The 16,623-nt window shown below is 43.2% G+C and overlaps 1 protein-coding gene across 4 annotated transcripts in view; it reads right to left on the reverse strand.

Moving 5' to 3' along the window:
* Window positions 1–16,623, reverse strand: part of LOC109891541 (paired box protein Pax-7-like) — a 73,242-nt gene that overhangs the window by 36,513 nt on the left and 20,106 nt on the right. For 2 of the 4 annotated variants that reach the window (XM_031825116.1, XM_031825114.1), the window contains exon 5: window positions 3,126–3,313. In XM_031825116.1, the coding sequence (XP_031680976.1) occupies window positions 3,126–3,313 (188 nt within the window). Of the gene's footprint in view, window positions 1–3,125; window positions 3,326–16,623 lie in introns of all 4 variants that reach the window. The other 2 variants (XM_031825115.1, XM_031825113.1) reach the window with 1 other exon arrangement.

Here is a 16,623-nt window from a genome sequence, read left to right on the forward strand (position 1 = left end):
AAAGAGATTCATCAAATAATAACTGAAAGACCTTCCCAATCTTATGAGGCACAATGTTCAATTGTGCCTCATAAGCATATTTGAAACATTCTGAAATGTAATATAGCGCAAGAAAATATGCATGAGATAAATCTCTCAGCATCCTCCACCGAGTGCTGCAGTAACCAGTTAGACATCTTTCTGTTTGGAGGGTTTGTGAGACAGACAAAGACATGTGTGGAATCAGTTACCCCTAACCGCATGTTTGGAGTGTGAGGAACAGTTAGCGCGCGGGGTGGTTCAGAGTTTGGGAGGTTCAAGGGGAGTGAGTGAGGGGTTGTGGTAAGAAGAGAGGGTTGCCCTTTTTTTACTAGCATCTGATTGATTAATGTTGTTGTCAGGGCATGAGGTCCCTGGAGAGGATGAGGGACCCTCCATGATATGCACATGGTTTTACAAGCGGCGGCAGGCTTGAAAGTGAGAGATGCTGGCCAAAGGCCGAAATGAGAAATCCATCAGGAATGCATTTCCTCTCTCTCTCCCTCTCTGTCTCACTCTCTTTCCCATCTCCTCTCTCTCGTTCTCTCCCTCCCTCCCTTCTGAACAGCTGCTGCTATAACTCTACTGTATTTTCCTTCAGTGTTACATAAAACCACATGGTACACAAGCTGTCATGCAGGTCCTGTGGAGTCTTGGGTGTAAAACAATGGAGCCTCCCCTGTCAAGGCCTTCTTAGAACAGATGAGGACTCACAGACACAACTCCCAGGTGAGGTGAGTAGGTAAAATATGGGTAAAACAAGACCTGCACTTGGATTAATTAATATTGTCGCTAGTAACTCTACATACCTCTTGCACAATCTTCACATTTTGCTGCATTAAAATTTAATCTAAAAAGGAATTAAATGGGATTTGTTTTGCCTCCGATCTACACAACATACTCCACAGTTCCGAAGTGAAAGAGAGGTTAAAGAAAATGTTCCAAGTGATACAATGAAGATGTCTTGATTGCGTGTCTTCACACCCCAGAGTTAATACTTGAAGGAAGAACCTTGGGCAGCCATTACAGCTGTTCATCATTTTGAATAAGATTATACCAATTTTGCACAACTCTTAGGGCAACATAAGACAACGCAATCAAGATGCCTTCTTTTATTATTATTAGTAGTAGTAGTCATTTTTTATATTTTTTAAATATTATTATTTCACTTTGAAAATGTAGAGTAAGTTGTGTAGATGGGTAGATTTTTATTGTTTCGTAAGACTATAGCAGGATATAAAAACTGAAGTTTGTCATGTACAGTTGTGGCCAAAGGTTTTGAGAATTATATAAATATTAATGTTCACAGTCTGCTGCCTCAGTTTGTATGATGGCAATTTGAATATACTCCAGAATGGTATGAAGAGTGGTCAGATTAATTGCAATTAATTGCAAAGTCACTATTTGCCATGCAAATTAACTGAATCCCCCAAAAACATTTCAGCCCTGCCACAAAAGGACCAGCTGACATCATGTCAGTGATTCTCTCGTTAACACAGGTGTGAGTGTTGACGACGACAAGCCTTCAAAAGGAGGGTGGTGCTTGGAATCATTGTTCTTCCTCTGTCAACCATGGTTACCTGAAAGGAAACACGTGCCGTCTTCATTGCTTTGCACAAAAAGAGCTTCACAGGCAAGGATATTGCTGCCAGTAACGTTGCACCTAAATCAACCATTTTTCGGAACTTCAAGAACTTCAAGGAGAGTGGTTCAACTGTTGTGAAGAAGGCTTCAGGGCGCCCAAGAAAGTCCAGAAAGCGCCAGGACCGTCTCCTGAAGTTGATTCAGCTGCTGGATCAGGGCACCACCAGTACAGAGCTTGCTCAGGAATGGCAGCAGGCAGGTGTGAGTGCATCTGCACGCACAGTGAGGCAAAAACTTTTGGAGGATGGCCTGGTGTTAAGAAGGGCAGCAAAGAAGCCACTTCTCTCCAGGAAAAACATCAGGGATAGACTGATATTCTGCAAAAGGTACAGGGATTGGACTGCTGAGGACTGGGGTAAAGTCATTTTCTCTGATGATTCCCCTTTCCGATTGTTTGGGGCATCCGGAAAAAACCTTGTCCGGAGAAGACCAGGTGAGCGCTACCATCAGTCCTGTGTCATGCCAACAGTAAAGCGTCCTGAGATCATTCATGTGTGGGGTTGCATCTCAGCCAAGGGAGTGGGCTCACTCACAATTTTGCCTAAGAACACCGGCATGAATAAAGAATGGTACCAACACATCCTCCGAGAGCAATTTCTCCCAACCATCCAGGAACAGTTTGGTGACAAACAATGCCTTTTCCAGCATGATGGAGCACCTTGACATAAGGCATAAGTGATAACTAAGTGGCTAAGGGAACAAAACATCAATATTTTGGGTCTAAGGCCAGGAAACTCCCCAGACCTTAATCCCATTGAGAACTTGTGGTCAGTCCTCAAGAGGCAGGTGGACAAACAAAAACCCACAAATTCTGACAAACTCCAAGCATTGATTATGCAAGAATGGGCTGCCATCAGTCAGGATGTGGTCCAGAAGTTAATTGACAGCATGCCAGGGCGGATTGCAGAGGTCTTGAAAAAGAAGGGTCAACTCTGCAAATACTGACTCTTTGCATCAACTTCATGTAATTGTCAATAAAAGCCTTTGACACTTATGAAACGCTTGTAATTATACTTCAGAATTCCATAGTAACATCTGACAAAAATATCTAAAGTCACTGAAGCAGCAAACCTTGTGGAAATTAAAATTTGTGTCATTCTCAAAACTTTTGGCCATGACAGTACAGGAAAACAGTGCTTTAGATTAGTGTGATAAACACCTGGATAATGCTCAGCAGCCATGACAGTACAGGAAAACAGTGCTTTAGATTAGTGTGATAAACACCTGGATAATGCTCAGCAGCCATGACAGTACAGGAAAACAGTGCTTTAGATTAGTGTGATAAACACCTGGATAATGCTCAGCAGCCATGACAGTACAGGAAAACAGTGCTTTAGGTTAGTGTGATAAACACCTGGATAATGCTCAGCAGCCATGACAGTACAGGAAAACAGTGCTAAACACCTGGATAATGCTCAGCAGCCAATGCCATGTGGCATTGACTGTTTGTGTGTCTAACTAACCTGCACGCGGGCCTCAGTGAGCTTGGTCCTCTGGGCCAGCTCTTCCCTGGTGTAGATGTCTGGGTAGTGTGTCCTCTCAAAGGCCTTCTCCAGCTCCTCAAGCTGCTCGGCTGTGAAAGTGGTGCGGCTGCGACGCTGCTTCCTCTTCAGAGGAAGGTCCGGCTCCGACTCCACGTCTGAACCCTCATCTGTACGATTACCTGGGCCAAAGGGGAAGAGGGAGAAGAGGGGAAGAGCCAGCTCAGTTAATACTAGGAAATACACTAAAATAATACAAGGGAATTTAGTAACAATGGAAAGGAAGTCCATTTTACTGGTTAGTTATTTATCTCTTCTTTATTTTTTTATTTTTTATTTAACCTTTATTAAACCAGGTAGACAAGTTCTCATTTACAACTGCGACCTGGTCAAGATAAAGCAAAGCAGTGCAACAAAAACAACAGCACAGAGTTACACATAAACAAACGTACAGGCAATAACACAAAAGGAAAATCTATATACAGTGTGTGCAAATGTAGTAAGGTTAGGGAGGTAAGGCAATACATAGGCCATAGGGAAAAAATAATTACAATTTAGCATTAAAACTGGAGTGATAGATGTGCAGATCATGATGTGCAGGTAGAGATACTGGTGCGCAAAAGAGCAAAAAAAATGAATAACAATATGGGCATGAGGTATTTACAGATGGGCTGCTGTGTCTGTGTTTACCCTCAAGCCTCTGTTCTGACAGCAATCAGTCACATTTTTTGTTAATTAACCTAAATCATTGAAAAAGGCAATAAAAAGTAGGGCTGTGACGATCCCAGTATCACAATATGTTTTCCATGGCGAAATAAATGTGACTCTGGATGACAACATAATGATTTTCCAACATTAGGGCTGTTTTCCTAAAGAAGTGAAACCCACTTTGTGCTTTGTTTCTATGTCACGATACTAACGAGTATCGCGGTACTGTTATCATCCCAGCCCTAATAAAAAGGATGGATGAAACCCTGAAATGGTCAATACAAGCCCTAAAAGCCACTTTTAGTAGTTTCGGGGCACAACCCACATCAGAGGCTGTCGCATGAGGGGGAGAGGCTGCAAAGAACCTTCAAATGACAGCTTTCTCTCTCTCCGAGCACAACAGAGCAAATATTATCTTAATCTGTGGATATTTATACAGTATATAAGAGGCCTGATACCCAAACCTGCATTGAGAGAGAGAGAGAGAGCGGGGGAGAGAGGCGCCAGAGGCTGGAGGCAGAGGGCCGCAGGCGGTTGGGGGTGCTGGATGGAAGGGTTAATCTACCCAGGCCACCTTGCTGTTCCTCACCACACTATTCTCTCACAATGGCCCAGGGCACACTGCTGCTAAAAGGAACAGTACAGCCAGAATATACACAACACTACAACAATATCACACCAGAACCATTCAGTCCCATATTCTGTCTTTCTATGATACTGCTGTCAATAAATGAATTACAATATATCTTACAGTACTTGTATGCATTCAACTAAGCTGCTGCCTTTTCGCTAGAGGAATATAGATACTGCACAAAGCCATCCAATCCAGGCCAAGAGGAATGTTTCTGACAGTGAATATGTATTACCACAGGGCATTACCATTATAACTGAATTTAGGAAATTGCATCATTTTCACCTCCTCTGCTTGTCTATTCAAACTACATGGCCCTTTTTATTTCCTGTTATAAAATGCATATTTTCACAAATGTGCTCATTGAGACATTGACAAGCCAGTGTTGCTCTAGGCCTAGCTGGATTGCATCATACATGTACAGTCCAGAAGGAGAGAAGGGTAAAGAACAAAAAACGAGAGATAGTCTATAGAACAAAACTCATTGTCCCTTACAGAAACGCTTTCTCCCCAACTATAATGACAACCATAACGGTCTTCTGAAAGTTAGCCCAGGTGAATCGCCTGTATTGGCTATGGGCACAACTAAGCTCAGTTCAACAAAGCCCTCTCGGATGTTTCAGCATACCACATGGACAAACTGAAGCCAAATAGCCTTCAAATAACAACTGTGAGAATAAAAGAGGAACCAAATCTGGCTGGGTCTCAAGGCCGGCTCTGGAGTTTAATTAAACAAGGAATTATGGGATTATATGGAGACTATCATTACAGGCCACTCGATGAGTCTTCTGAGAACGTCTTTTTGTCCCCCTGAGCTCACGCCTAACGATTCTCTGCGGATTACATGCGGCCGCAGGACATGAGGCCGCATTCATTAAATCAATTCTTTCGTCTAACCCTTTTTAATAAAGATTGATTCCCCAACACTGGCTCCCACTTTTGTAGAGAACAGCCTTGAACATACAATGTTGAATATGTACATATATGGCATATCCCTTTGTTGGTTTTCATGAGGATGCGCATAGCGATTTGCCGCTAACTCGCCATGACAACACTTGAGACCGGCACAGCGGTCTATAGATCACTTTTCAAAGTCACCTCTGTGTCCTACAGGGCGGGGGGAGGGCAAGGGTGGGGGGAAAGAGGGGCCATGCGGGCAGAGCGGAGGGCTGCTCAACGGTTTAAAACCAAACAGATACCACAGAATTCTACTTGAGTTATTCTATTTTGCTCATATTTCTCTTCCTTTGTTTATCTATGTGATCGTATGGAAAGTTGCGTACGTGGATATAGGCTAGCCAGTACTTAAAACATTTCAAAAAGGTATCCTCCCCCTATACTCCAATGTTAGCATTTTGCAAAGGATTTACAAACAAACTGCATGACAAACAAGACTAATGAGTATGTACTGCCACCTGTCATTGAGCCCTGGTTATAGTGACATGTGTCATGGCACACGCAGCGTGCATGAACTACAGGCAGCAAGCAGCAAGCTCTCGGTGAAGGTCAACAGCCCTATTAGATGTGAGTTTGGGAAACAGGGATGTGAGAAGCAAACCTCATCTCTATCCAGACGACATTTTTCTAAACGGGATGCCAAGATTAATCAACAACACTGGGGCCCCCACATGTACCAAAATGGGTTGTGACAGAAACAGAATTTCAGTTAAATGCACTGTATGGTTCCTCTCATTGTTGGTGCAACACAGAGTTGCATGGCTGTCTGGCTAACATATTTTACTGGCCACCCTATTTTCAGGTAAAACCCTTCAGCAGACAACATAAGACTATCTACATAAACAAACAAGTCGAATTATAATGACACTGCGTGGATTACACAGTATCCACATCGTTTCATTTAAATATGTCTAACATGTTATAGTTTATTCAAACAGCTGGAAACAAAGGGGGAGACAGGCAAGCAGGAGAGCAGACAGGCAAGCAGGAGAGCAGACAGGCAAGCAGGAGAGCAGACAGGCAAGCAGGAGAGCAGACAGGCAGGCAGGAGAGCAGACAGGCAAGCAGGAGAGCAGACAGGCAAGCAGGAGAGCAGACAGGCAAGCAGGAGAGCAGACAGGCAAGCAGGAGACAGACAGGCAAGCAGGAGAGCAGACAGGCAAGCAGGAGAGCAGACAGGCAAGCAGGAGAGCAGACAGGCAAGCAGGAGAGCAGACAGGCAAGCAGGAGAGCAGACAGGCAAGCAGGAGAGCAGACAGGCAAGCAGGAGAGCAGACAGGCAAGCAGGAGAGCAGACAGGCAAGCAGGAGAGCAGACAGGCAAGCAGGAGAGCAGACAGGCAAGCAGGAGAGCAGACAGGCAAGCAGGAGAGCAGACAGGCAAGCAGGAGAGCAGACAGGCAAGCAGGAGAGCAGACAGGCAAGCAGGAGAGCAGACAGGCAAGCAGGAGAGCAGACAGGCAAGCAGGAGAGCAGACAGGCAAGCAGGAGAGCAGACAGGCAAGCAGGAGAGCAGACAGGCAAGCAGGAGAGCAGACAGGCAAGCAGGAGAGCAGACAGGCAAGCAGGAGAGCAGACAGGCAAGCAGGAGAGCAGACAGGCAAGCAGGAGAGCAGACAGGCAAGCAGGAGAGCAGACAGGCAAGCAGGAGAGCAGACAGGCAAGCAGGAGAGCAGACATGCAAGCAGGAGAGCAGACAGGCAAGCAGGAGAGCAGACATGCAAGCAGGAGAGCAGACAGGCAAGCAGGAGAGCAGACAGGCAAGCAGGAGAGCAGACATGCAAGCAGGAGAGCAGACAGGCAAGCAGGAGAGCACACAGGCAAGCAGGAGAGCAGACAGGCAAGCAGGAGAGCAGACATGCAAGCAGGAGAGCAGACAGGCAAGCAGGAGAGCAGACAGGCAAGCAGGAGAGCAGACAGGCAAGCAGGAGAGCAGACAGGCAAGCAGGAGAGCAGACAGGCAAGCAGGAGAGCAGACAGGCAGGCAGGAGAGCAGACAGGCAAGCAGGAGAGCAGACAGGCAAGCAGGAGAACAGACAGGCAAGCAGGAGAGCAGACAGGCAAACAGGAGAGCAGACATGCAAGCAGGAGAGCAGACAGGCAAGCAGGAGAGCAGACAGGCAAGCAGGAGAGCAGACAGGCAAGCAGGAGAGCAGACAGGCAAGCAGGAGAGCAGACAGGCAAGCAGGAGAGCAGACAGGCAAGCAGGAGAGCAGACAGGCAAGCAGGAGAGCAGTAGGAAGGGTAGACACGGGGACTGAACCCCGGTCTTGTGACTGGCCGGGAGCGTTACCGATAGATCACGGGCTCTGCACCAAATCTTTTTATTTAGTGGTTGTTTGATATTTATAGATGCAGTGCCTCTCGGGCCTAAATTATGGAAGAATAAACACTTACTATCTGTTTCCCAGACAACAATGCTTTTGAATTTGAATAACACATGTCTCCTTGGTTTACAAATCTGTCCATGTTGATACAGGACAAAACGGTGGAAGATTAGCCTACTACTTTGGAATAAACTCAATCCCTGTGGGCGTTGAGGTCAATTCTCTAACACTTCTTGCTGCTTTAAAACAATAAGGCACATCCTGATTAGACTTGGGTATAATGCCTCAGCTGTAATTCCATTGGAAGGTTCTGGGGATATTGATAAAGCACTCGTGCCTCATCAGTTATCATAGCAATTAGGGCCTAATTATGTATACCATCCAGTGGGTATGATTAGACAGCCGTGTTTCCTCCTTCAGGGCCCTCAGAGGGCCTGCTCAATATTGATTTTAAAATACAGCTTTGTTTAAACAGAAATTAACCAGATATTGACGAGGTCTTCTAAATCAGAAACATTTTTTTGATGTTTCAAGTAACAAGTAAACATATTATACTGGAAGAGCCAATTGTTTTACTGACATGGTTTAATTGAATCTCTTTACTTATGAATGGAGCCATATGTTTCCCAAAGAGATTGTTTAAGCTCTCTGTTACCTCTTTCAAAAATCACAGCTTTTTCACAAAGCACTACTATTTCTAACAATATCCATAGTGAGACAGAATGTCAACTCAGGTCAGAACACAACCAACAAAAGTGGTCTTGTCTCTGAGAAGCTGAGCAGTTGGTTAATAGTTTAGCGGTGAGTTTAGTGTGAGGTTTAAAGATGGTCCTCCCTCTCTCCTGATGCTCCTCACTGCTGACCCCACGGTCTGCTCAGAGCTCAGACTGCAGGCAGATGGAATACTCATCATGCAAACCTCTCCAAACCCCCTCCCGGACAGCCCGCTAACCCTATGGACTGTTCTTCTCTTTCTCCCATCCTCCTTCTGAGGAGCCCCTACTCTCTCTTTCCCCCCTGGGAGACAGGCTGAGGTAATATGGCTTAGATGGACCTTAGATGGATTGCTGTCCAAGGCTGTACAGTCAATAAAGACTGCTGGCTCCAACGCTCCACAAGAACATTATGCTATAATAAACGACAAGCCCTACAATAGCAATGTCTATTAGCAGTGAAGGGGACAGAGAAAACATACAATGACAGTCTAGAAAATGATCACAAAGAAACAGAATCTAGGCTACACTCCAACACCCACAGCTATAACTAATCACCACAACACTACAACACAGGAGGCTAATAGTAATGCTTCAACATGGCAACAACATTCCTCAATGCCAAGATGTCTAATATGGTCACATTTTAACCAATATAATCACATCAACATTGTGTCAGTGAATATTTATGTAATATATTTAAAATATAGGTCAGAAAGTGATACTTGTACTATGCATAGTAGACCTGGGAGGTATTTAATGATAACAGGTGGTTAAGAAGCCTCCGTGATGACACATGGGGTGGAAGCATCATTCTTCGTCTCTCAGATTGCCTCTGAGTCAGTATTAGCTCAACACTATGGTGTGTATCCTCCTCCCTGCCCTATGCAGGGCGTTTCTGATACCAGAACCAATGGCTTCAATATCAGCTATACCTTTCCAAACTACCCAAGACAGAGGGACAAAAACAGACAGGGCTTTGGCAATGCAGCATTAGCTCATAATGGCTCATTTTGAAAAGCATATTAGTTCCAGCATAATTACAATCAGGCCTCACGCTCAGTGTTCTGCAGGCATTCACAGGACCAGCCTCAGAGCACCCAGTCACACCAGTTGACTGTGACTGACAGCACATTTTGTTTATTGGTAGTCTTTTTTTCATTCATTCCCACAGGACGAAAATAACATCCCATCTTTTCTCTCTATTTATGTTTACTTGTTTATTTTGTGCATGCCTTTTGTCGTAGTTGATGTTGCAATTATACTTTTTGTCAGTCGGAGGGGAGGAATATCAAAAGGCCTAATTATGCAAACAGGCCCTGTGATAAGCAGCAAATGTCTGAGATGGGATCTGCTATCTCTGACATCCATCTGTCTCTGTTCTGTCTCCTGCTCCAGGCCTGAATATAAACATCTCTTCCTGTCACCAAGACTGCATGGGATTCAACCCCAGATACTGGAGAGGAGGGATGTTCATGCAGCAACATCAAATAGCTGACAACTTCTCCATTTCAATTTTTCAGAGAATGGGGCATTATTTCTCCTGAATGCACTACCCTGTGTGCCCCTCAGTGTTGTGAAGTTAGGAGAGCCATAGGAGATGATTCAGTTGTGCAACTGGAGGATGGATTTAACATAGAAACAGTATAGTACTCCATGAAAACAAACCTTGTAGTACTCCATGAAAACAAACCTTGTAGTACTCCATGAAAATAAACCTTACAGGTATTCCATGAAAACAAACCTTGTAGTACTCCATGAAAACAAACCTTGTAGTACTCCATGAAAACAAACCTTGTAGTACTCCATGAAAATAAACCTTACAGGTATTCCATGAAAACAAACCTTGTAGTACTCCATGAAAACAAACCTTGTAGTACTCCATGAAAACAAACCGTGTAGTACTCTATGAAAACAAACCTTGTAGTACTCCATGAAAACAAACCTTGTAGTACTCCATGAAAACAAACCTTGTAGTACTCTATGAAAACAAACCTTGTAGTACTCTATGAAAACAAAATGTATAGTACTCCATGAAAACAAACCTTGTAGTACTCCATGAAAACAAACCTTGTAGTACTCCATGAAAACAAACCTTGTAGTACTCCATGAAAACAAACCTTGTAGTGCTCCATGAAAACAAACCTTGTAGTACTCTATGAAAACAAACCTTGTAGTACTCCATGAAAACAAACCTTGTAGTACTCCATGAAAACAAACCTTGTAGTACTCTATGAAAACAAACCTTGTAGTACTCTATGAAAACAAAACGTATAGTACTCCATGAAAACAAACCTTGTAGTACTCTATGAAAACAAACCTTGTAGTACTCCATGAAAACAAAACGTATAGTACTCCATGAATTCAAACCTTGTAGTACTCTATGAAAACAAACCTTGTAGTACTCTATGAAAACAAACCTTGTGGTACTCTATGAAAACAAACCTTGTAGTACTCTATGAAAACAAACCTTGTAGTACTCCATGAAAACAAACCTTGTAGTACTCTATGAAAACAAACCTTGTAGTACTCCATGAAAACAAAACGTATAGTACTCCATGAAAACAAACCTTGTAGTACTCTATGAAAACAAAACCTTGTAGTACTCCATGAAAACAAACCTTGTAGTACTCTATGAAAACAAAACCTTGTAGTACTCTATGAAAACAAAATGTATAGTACTCTATTGAAACAAACCACATAGCACTCCATGAAAACCAACCTTAGAGTACTATAAGGTTTGTTTTCATAGAGTACTATAAGGTTTGTTTTCATGGAGTACTTTAAGGTTTGATTTCATAGAGTACTATAAGGTTTGTTTTCATAGATTACTTTAAGGTTTGATTTCATAGAGTACTATAAGGTTTGTTTTCATGGAGTACTTTAAGGTTTGATTTCATAGAGTACTATAAGGTTTGTTTTCATAGAGTACTTTAAGGTGTGATTTCATAGAGTACTATAAGGTTTGTTTTCATGGAGTACTATATGAAAACAAACATTTTTGTACTCCATGAAAACAAGCAACAAGAGGAACTACCCACTCAGCAAGACAATGAGCCAGAGACCGAAATACAAAACTTAGAATAATTCATAAAGAATCTTCTCTGTTAGTTACCTCAGTCGCCAACCAGAAAACAGCTCCAACATGATAATATGGCAAGGATGTACCTACCTAATGTTAATATGCTGAAATCAACTTGAATTATCATCGTTTCCCCAGGTACCAGTGACCTTTTCAGAGCCTGGCTTGGCATTTATCACAAATTGAATCTGGAGTTGATGATCAACACCCACTAGTATGGCTACTGTTATCAGCTTGCAATAAACAAAAGTAACTACTCTAAATGAAAAAAGTGCAGTAACACTATTGCACAATTTAGATTATGAGTGTGGTTGAGAGTCAACTATGGATGCTCAACCAAGCTCTGACTGTATAAATATACTTAAAATACATCGCATTGATCTTCCCCTCTTCTCTCAAACCGTACAATCAGTTCTGTCCACTGCTTAACAGGTGGCTTAGGACAAAGGGCAGGTGTCTCCTGAGAGACTCAAAAGTAAGTGGGAAAAGATCCTTCGCATCACTGTACATCTCATACCACAAGAGTCCTATGATCTAGAGGCCCATAGCTACTCACTATAACCCCCCCCTCATTAATTTAGGACTAAAGCTGAGCCTCACATCCGACCAAAAATCAGACCTTCAAGTGTTTTCTTGTGTCTCATTGCCACTGTCAAAAATGTGTCTATTTTCCCTCAGATCTACATTCCAAAGGACAATTCCGATACTTTTCTTTTCTCTGCTCTTGGATAGAATCACATTCCTTAGAAAGGAGAGAACGCCTGCAAAACAGGAGAAAAAGGCAAGGGGAGGAAGAAAGACATGCGGCTCTATGATCTTTGGCTCACACAACAAAAAATTAGCCCCATTTTCATTTTTTGAGGTCGGGCGAAAAAAAACGTGGAGTGGAGAAAGGAGAGAAGAGAGGGAGAAGCAGCGAAAAGCTGTGCTCTTTTATGGCTCTTGTCATATGGATGAAGGCGCGGCGCATCCATGAGAGCACACGCTCACCTTCAACAACAGGGCGTCCATGAGAGCACACACTCACCTTCAACAACAGGGCGTCCATCAGAGCACACGCTCACTTTCAACAACAGGGCGTCCATGACAGCACACGCTCACCTTCAACAACAGGGCGTCCATGAGAGCACACGCTCACCTTCAACAACAGGGCGTCCATGAGAGCACACGCTCACCTTCAACAACAGGGCGTCCATGAGAGCACACGCTCACCTTCAACAACCGCGCGTCCATGAGAGAACAAGCTCACCTTCAACAACAGGGCGTCCATGAGAGCACACGCTCACCTTCAACAACAGGGCGTCCATGAGAGAACACGCTCACCTTCAACAACAGGGCGTCCATCAGAGCACACGCTCACCTTCAACAACAGGGCGTCCATGAGAGCACACGCTCACCTTCAACAACAGGGCGTCCATGAGAGCACACGCTCACCTTCAACAACAGGGCGTCCACTGGGCCTCCCGGCCCTTTCAGCCCAGAAAGACAGACTCCTCAGGGGGCCATTAGAGCATGAATAGAGGCCTGACAGCCCTGTGCAGCTCCGCGGGGCATCCATAAACGCTGACATATTGACTCCCCAGGCCTCTGCTCTACTCTTTCTGCCTGAGTGTGAAACGGTGAAGGGCATGAAGGGTGGATTCTTCTTTTTTATACATACATTCTACCGTTTGGACGTGGGATATTACTAACAATATGATCGTAGTCCTTTTCAGAAAGGCCTTCTTATTGTGTGGGAGAAAATGCTGTTTCTCAGAAAGCGGGTAAACTAGTATATTCATACTTTTGTCAAATCTTAAGATTTCCCTTTTGTTACATTGTTGTTATTTGCACAAAGACAAAATTAACAAACAAAAGTTGTTGTAGTTGGAGTTTTTCAAAGCAAAAAGTTATATTACAATTCTGATGGATATTTTGGAAAGTTTTCACAAACAAGTCTGTTAGACATAATAGAACTTTAACTTGGAACTAAGTAACAACTAAAAACTTAATGTGACTATGATACCAGGAGTAAAATGCACTCTCTCCTTAAAGCGGTGTTGCTCTCTGCTACTGAGCCCAGATTCACACCAGGTATTCTGGTGTTCAATGGGAAGTCATTCCCTGGGATCCATGCTAATTGAGGTCGCAGTAAAAGTAATGAAATGGTCCCTGCTAACTGGCACCGGAACTAGAGCCCCCGTCCTCCAACAAAGGCTCCTGAACCTACCCAGGAAGTCAAACAGTAACTCAGGGCTATGAGTGGAGGCATCTGGTAGGAACAACTCATATTCTCAACAAAGCCAAGGAGAGATTACTTTACACAGAATATGAATGCACAGCAGACAATTTTCATGCCCCAGGAATGCTTCCTAATTTTCTGGACAATGGCAGACCGTAAACATTTGTCATTGTGCACGTTTTTATGGTGCGAGGGACAGCTGGAAGAGTAGTGATGGTGTCTGTGAAGTGAAATCTTTTTTATCACAGTCAAGGGAATATGAAAGTGCAAAATCCCCTAAATTTAATATCCATAATCCATAAACACAGCAACTGTGTAGAATTGCCAACAACGTCCACCATTTTAAAACATGTTGGCAGTCTTGTTTAAGGGACATACCACTACACAATACACCATAAATCTGACAATAACTACCTAATGGTCCCAGGAGGATAACCCCTATATTAATGATGCCTCTATTACTACACACCTAATGGTCCCAGGAGGATAACCCCTATACTAATGATGCCTCTATTACGACACACCTAATGGTCCCAGGAGGATAACCCCTATACTAATGATGCCTCTATTACTACACACCTAATGGTCCCAGGAGGATAACCCCTATACTAATGATGCGTCTATTACGACACACCTAATGGTCCCAGGAGGATAACCCCTATACTAATGATGCCTCTATTACTACACACCTAATGGTCCCAGGAGGATAACCCCTATACTAATGATGCCTCTATTACTACACACCTAATGGTCCCAGGAGGATAACCCCTATACTAATGATGCCTCTATTACGACACACCTAATGGTCCCAGGAGGATAACCCCTATACTAATGATGCCTCTATTACTACACACCTAATGGTCCCAGGAGGATAACCCCTATACTAATGATGCCTCTATTACGACACACCTAATGGTCCCAGGAGGATAACCCCTATACTAATGATGCGTCTATCACTACACACCTCATGGTACCAGGAGGATAACCCCTATACTAATGATGCCTCTATTACTACACACCTAATGGTCCCAGGAGGATAACCCCTACACTAATGATGCTTCTATTACTACACACCTAATGGTCCCAGGAGGATAACCCCTATTCTAATGATGCCTCTATTACTACACACCTAATGGTCCCAGGAGGATAACCCCTATACTAATGATGCCTCTATTACTACACACCTAATGGTCCCAGGAGGATAACCCCTATACTAATGATGCCTCTATTACTACACACCTAATGGTCCCAGGAGGATAACCCCTATACTAATGATGCGTCTATCACTACACACCTCATGGTACCAGGAGGATAACCCCTATACTAATGATGCCTCTATTACTACACACCTAATGGTCCCAGGAGGATAACCCCTACACTAATGATGCTTCTATTACTACACACCTAATGGTCCCAGGAGGATAACCCCTATTCTAATGATGCCTCTATTACTACACACCTAATGGTCCCAGGAGGATAACCCCTATACTAATGATGCCTCTATTACTACACACCTAATGGTCTCAGGAGGATAACCCCTATACTAATGATGTGTCTATCACGACACACCTGGGACACAGCAACCATAAGGCCTAAATAGGAAACATAATGGATCATGATGCTGGGCATGTGTCTGACACTGAATTACTGAGGTAATAACCTACGTGCACAAACACTGTAAACAAATAAATAAATCAACAAACAAACAATTGATTTTGAAAGCCAGACAATCTCAAGATAATATAAGCAAGAATGAAAGAAGTGAAACCGATAATTCACTCTTTCCTTTTGCTTCATAAACTTGAATGAGATTCAGTAAATTCTAACTGAACAAACACTAGCGTATTTCCAAATAGTTCCTGAGGATCCAGAAATAATATTTCCTGTTTAGAGGGTTGGAGGGGGACATCAGTAAGTCGTCACAGTGCTTGATATTAACATTTGAAATCTGTGCTCCATAGTGTGGCTTTACAATGTAACGGAAAAGCAAAGCTTTTTGAAATGAGAGTACATATTCCCCAAGGAGAGGTTGACAGAGGATGCAGAAATAAGCCCATTAGTTGAAAATGGAGGACCAGGCACCATTTGAAGTTATTTTTCAGGCTGGAACGGCAGCTCCACCCCACCGTTTCAACTCTCCATAACATTTTAACTGGGTGGAAAAAAACACAGTTCTGATTTGCAACACTTACGGGAACATGTTTATTGTCTTTGTGCGTGTTAAAAAACGTCCTCAAGCACAATTAAAACAAATGAAGATTGCAGTTGCAAGGCAGATTAAGAGCATAAAATGGGAAATGTTCTGGACATAAGTAGCAGAGGCTAATGGTGATTTTTAAACTAGCAGACCATGGTCAATGTCTCTCATTCATCACTAAGAGAGCTGGGCACACTGCTCTAAATGTAATTACTGTTGCACATTATGGGGGCTATTCCTGTTTTGTAATAAAATTAGCCAGAAATGCTTGTTGTGTTTTCTAATGCCACACATTGGCGTAATGCAACACACTGTCCTGATCTGTGCCAGCTGTCAAACACTGACGATACTGACAGCCAAGGCAAATCGTAAGAAACGTTTTAAAATCAATTCTGAGGAACTGAACAGCACAACCATTATAATATGCTCTGAGAACACAACAAAGGAAGCCAGATAGCCTGCTGTACTGTATTCATTCATATGTCATATGCATGAATCATTTTCTCTAGCCACTCTCAATTCTACTGTTTGTCAAAACAACAATGGCTTAATTACCCAGGAAAGATCTATTTGTGTCAATGGTTCCAGTTATTACACTCTCCGCCTTCATATTTTGTCATGATTAAAGGCCTGGGATTCATGTGC

Source organism: Oncorhynchus kisutch, linkage group LG5, assembly GCF_002021735.2.
Source record: "Oncorhynchus kisutch isolate 150728-3 linkage group LG5, Okis_V2, whole genome shotgun sequence".
Classification (NCBI taxonomy): Eukaryota; Metazoa; Chordata; class Actinopteri; order Salmoniformes; family Salmonidae; genus Oncorhynchus; species Oncorhynchus kisutch.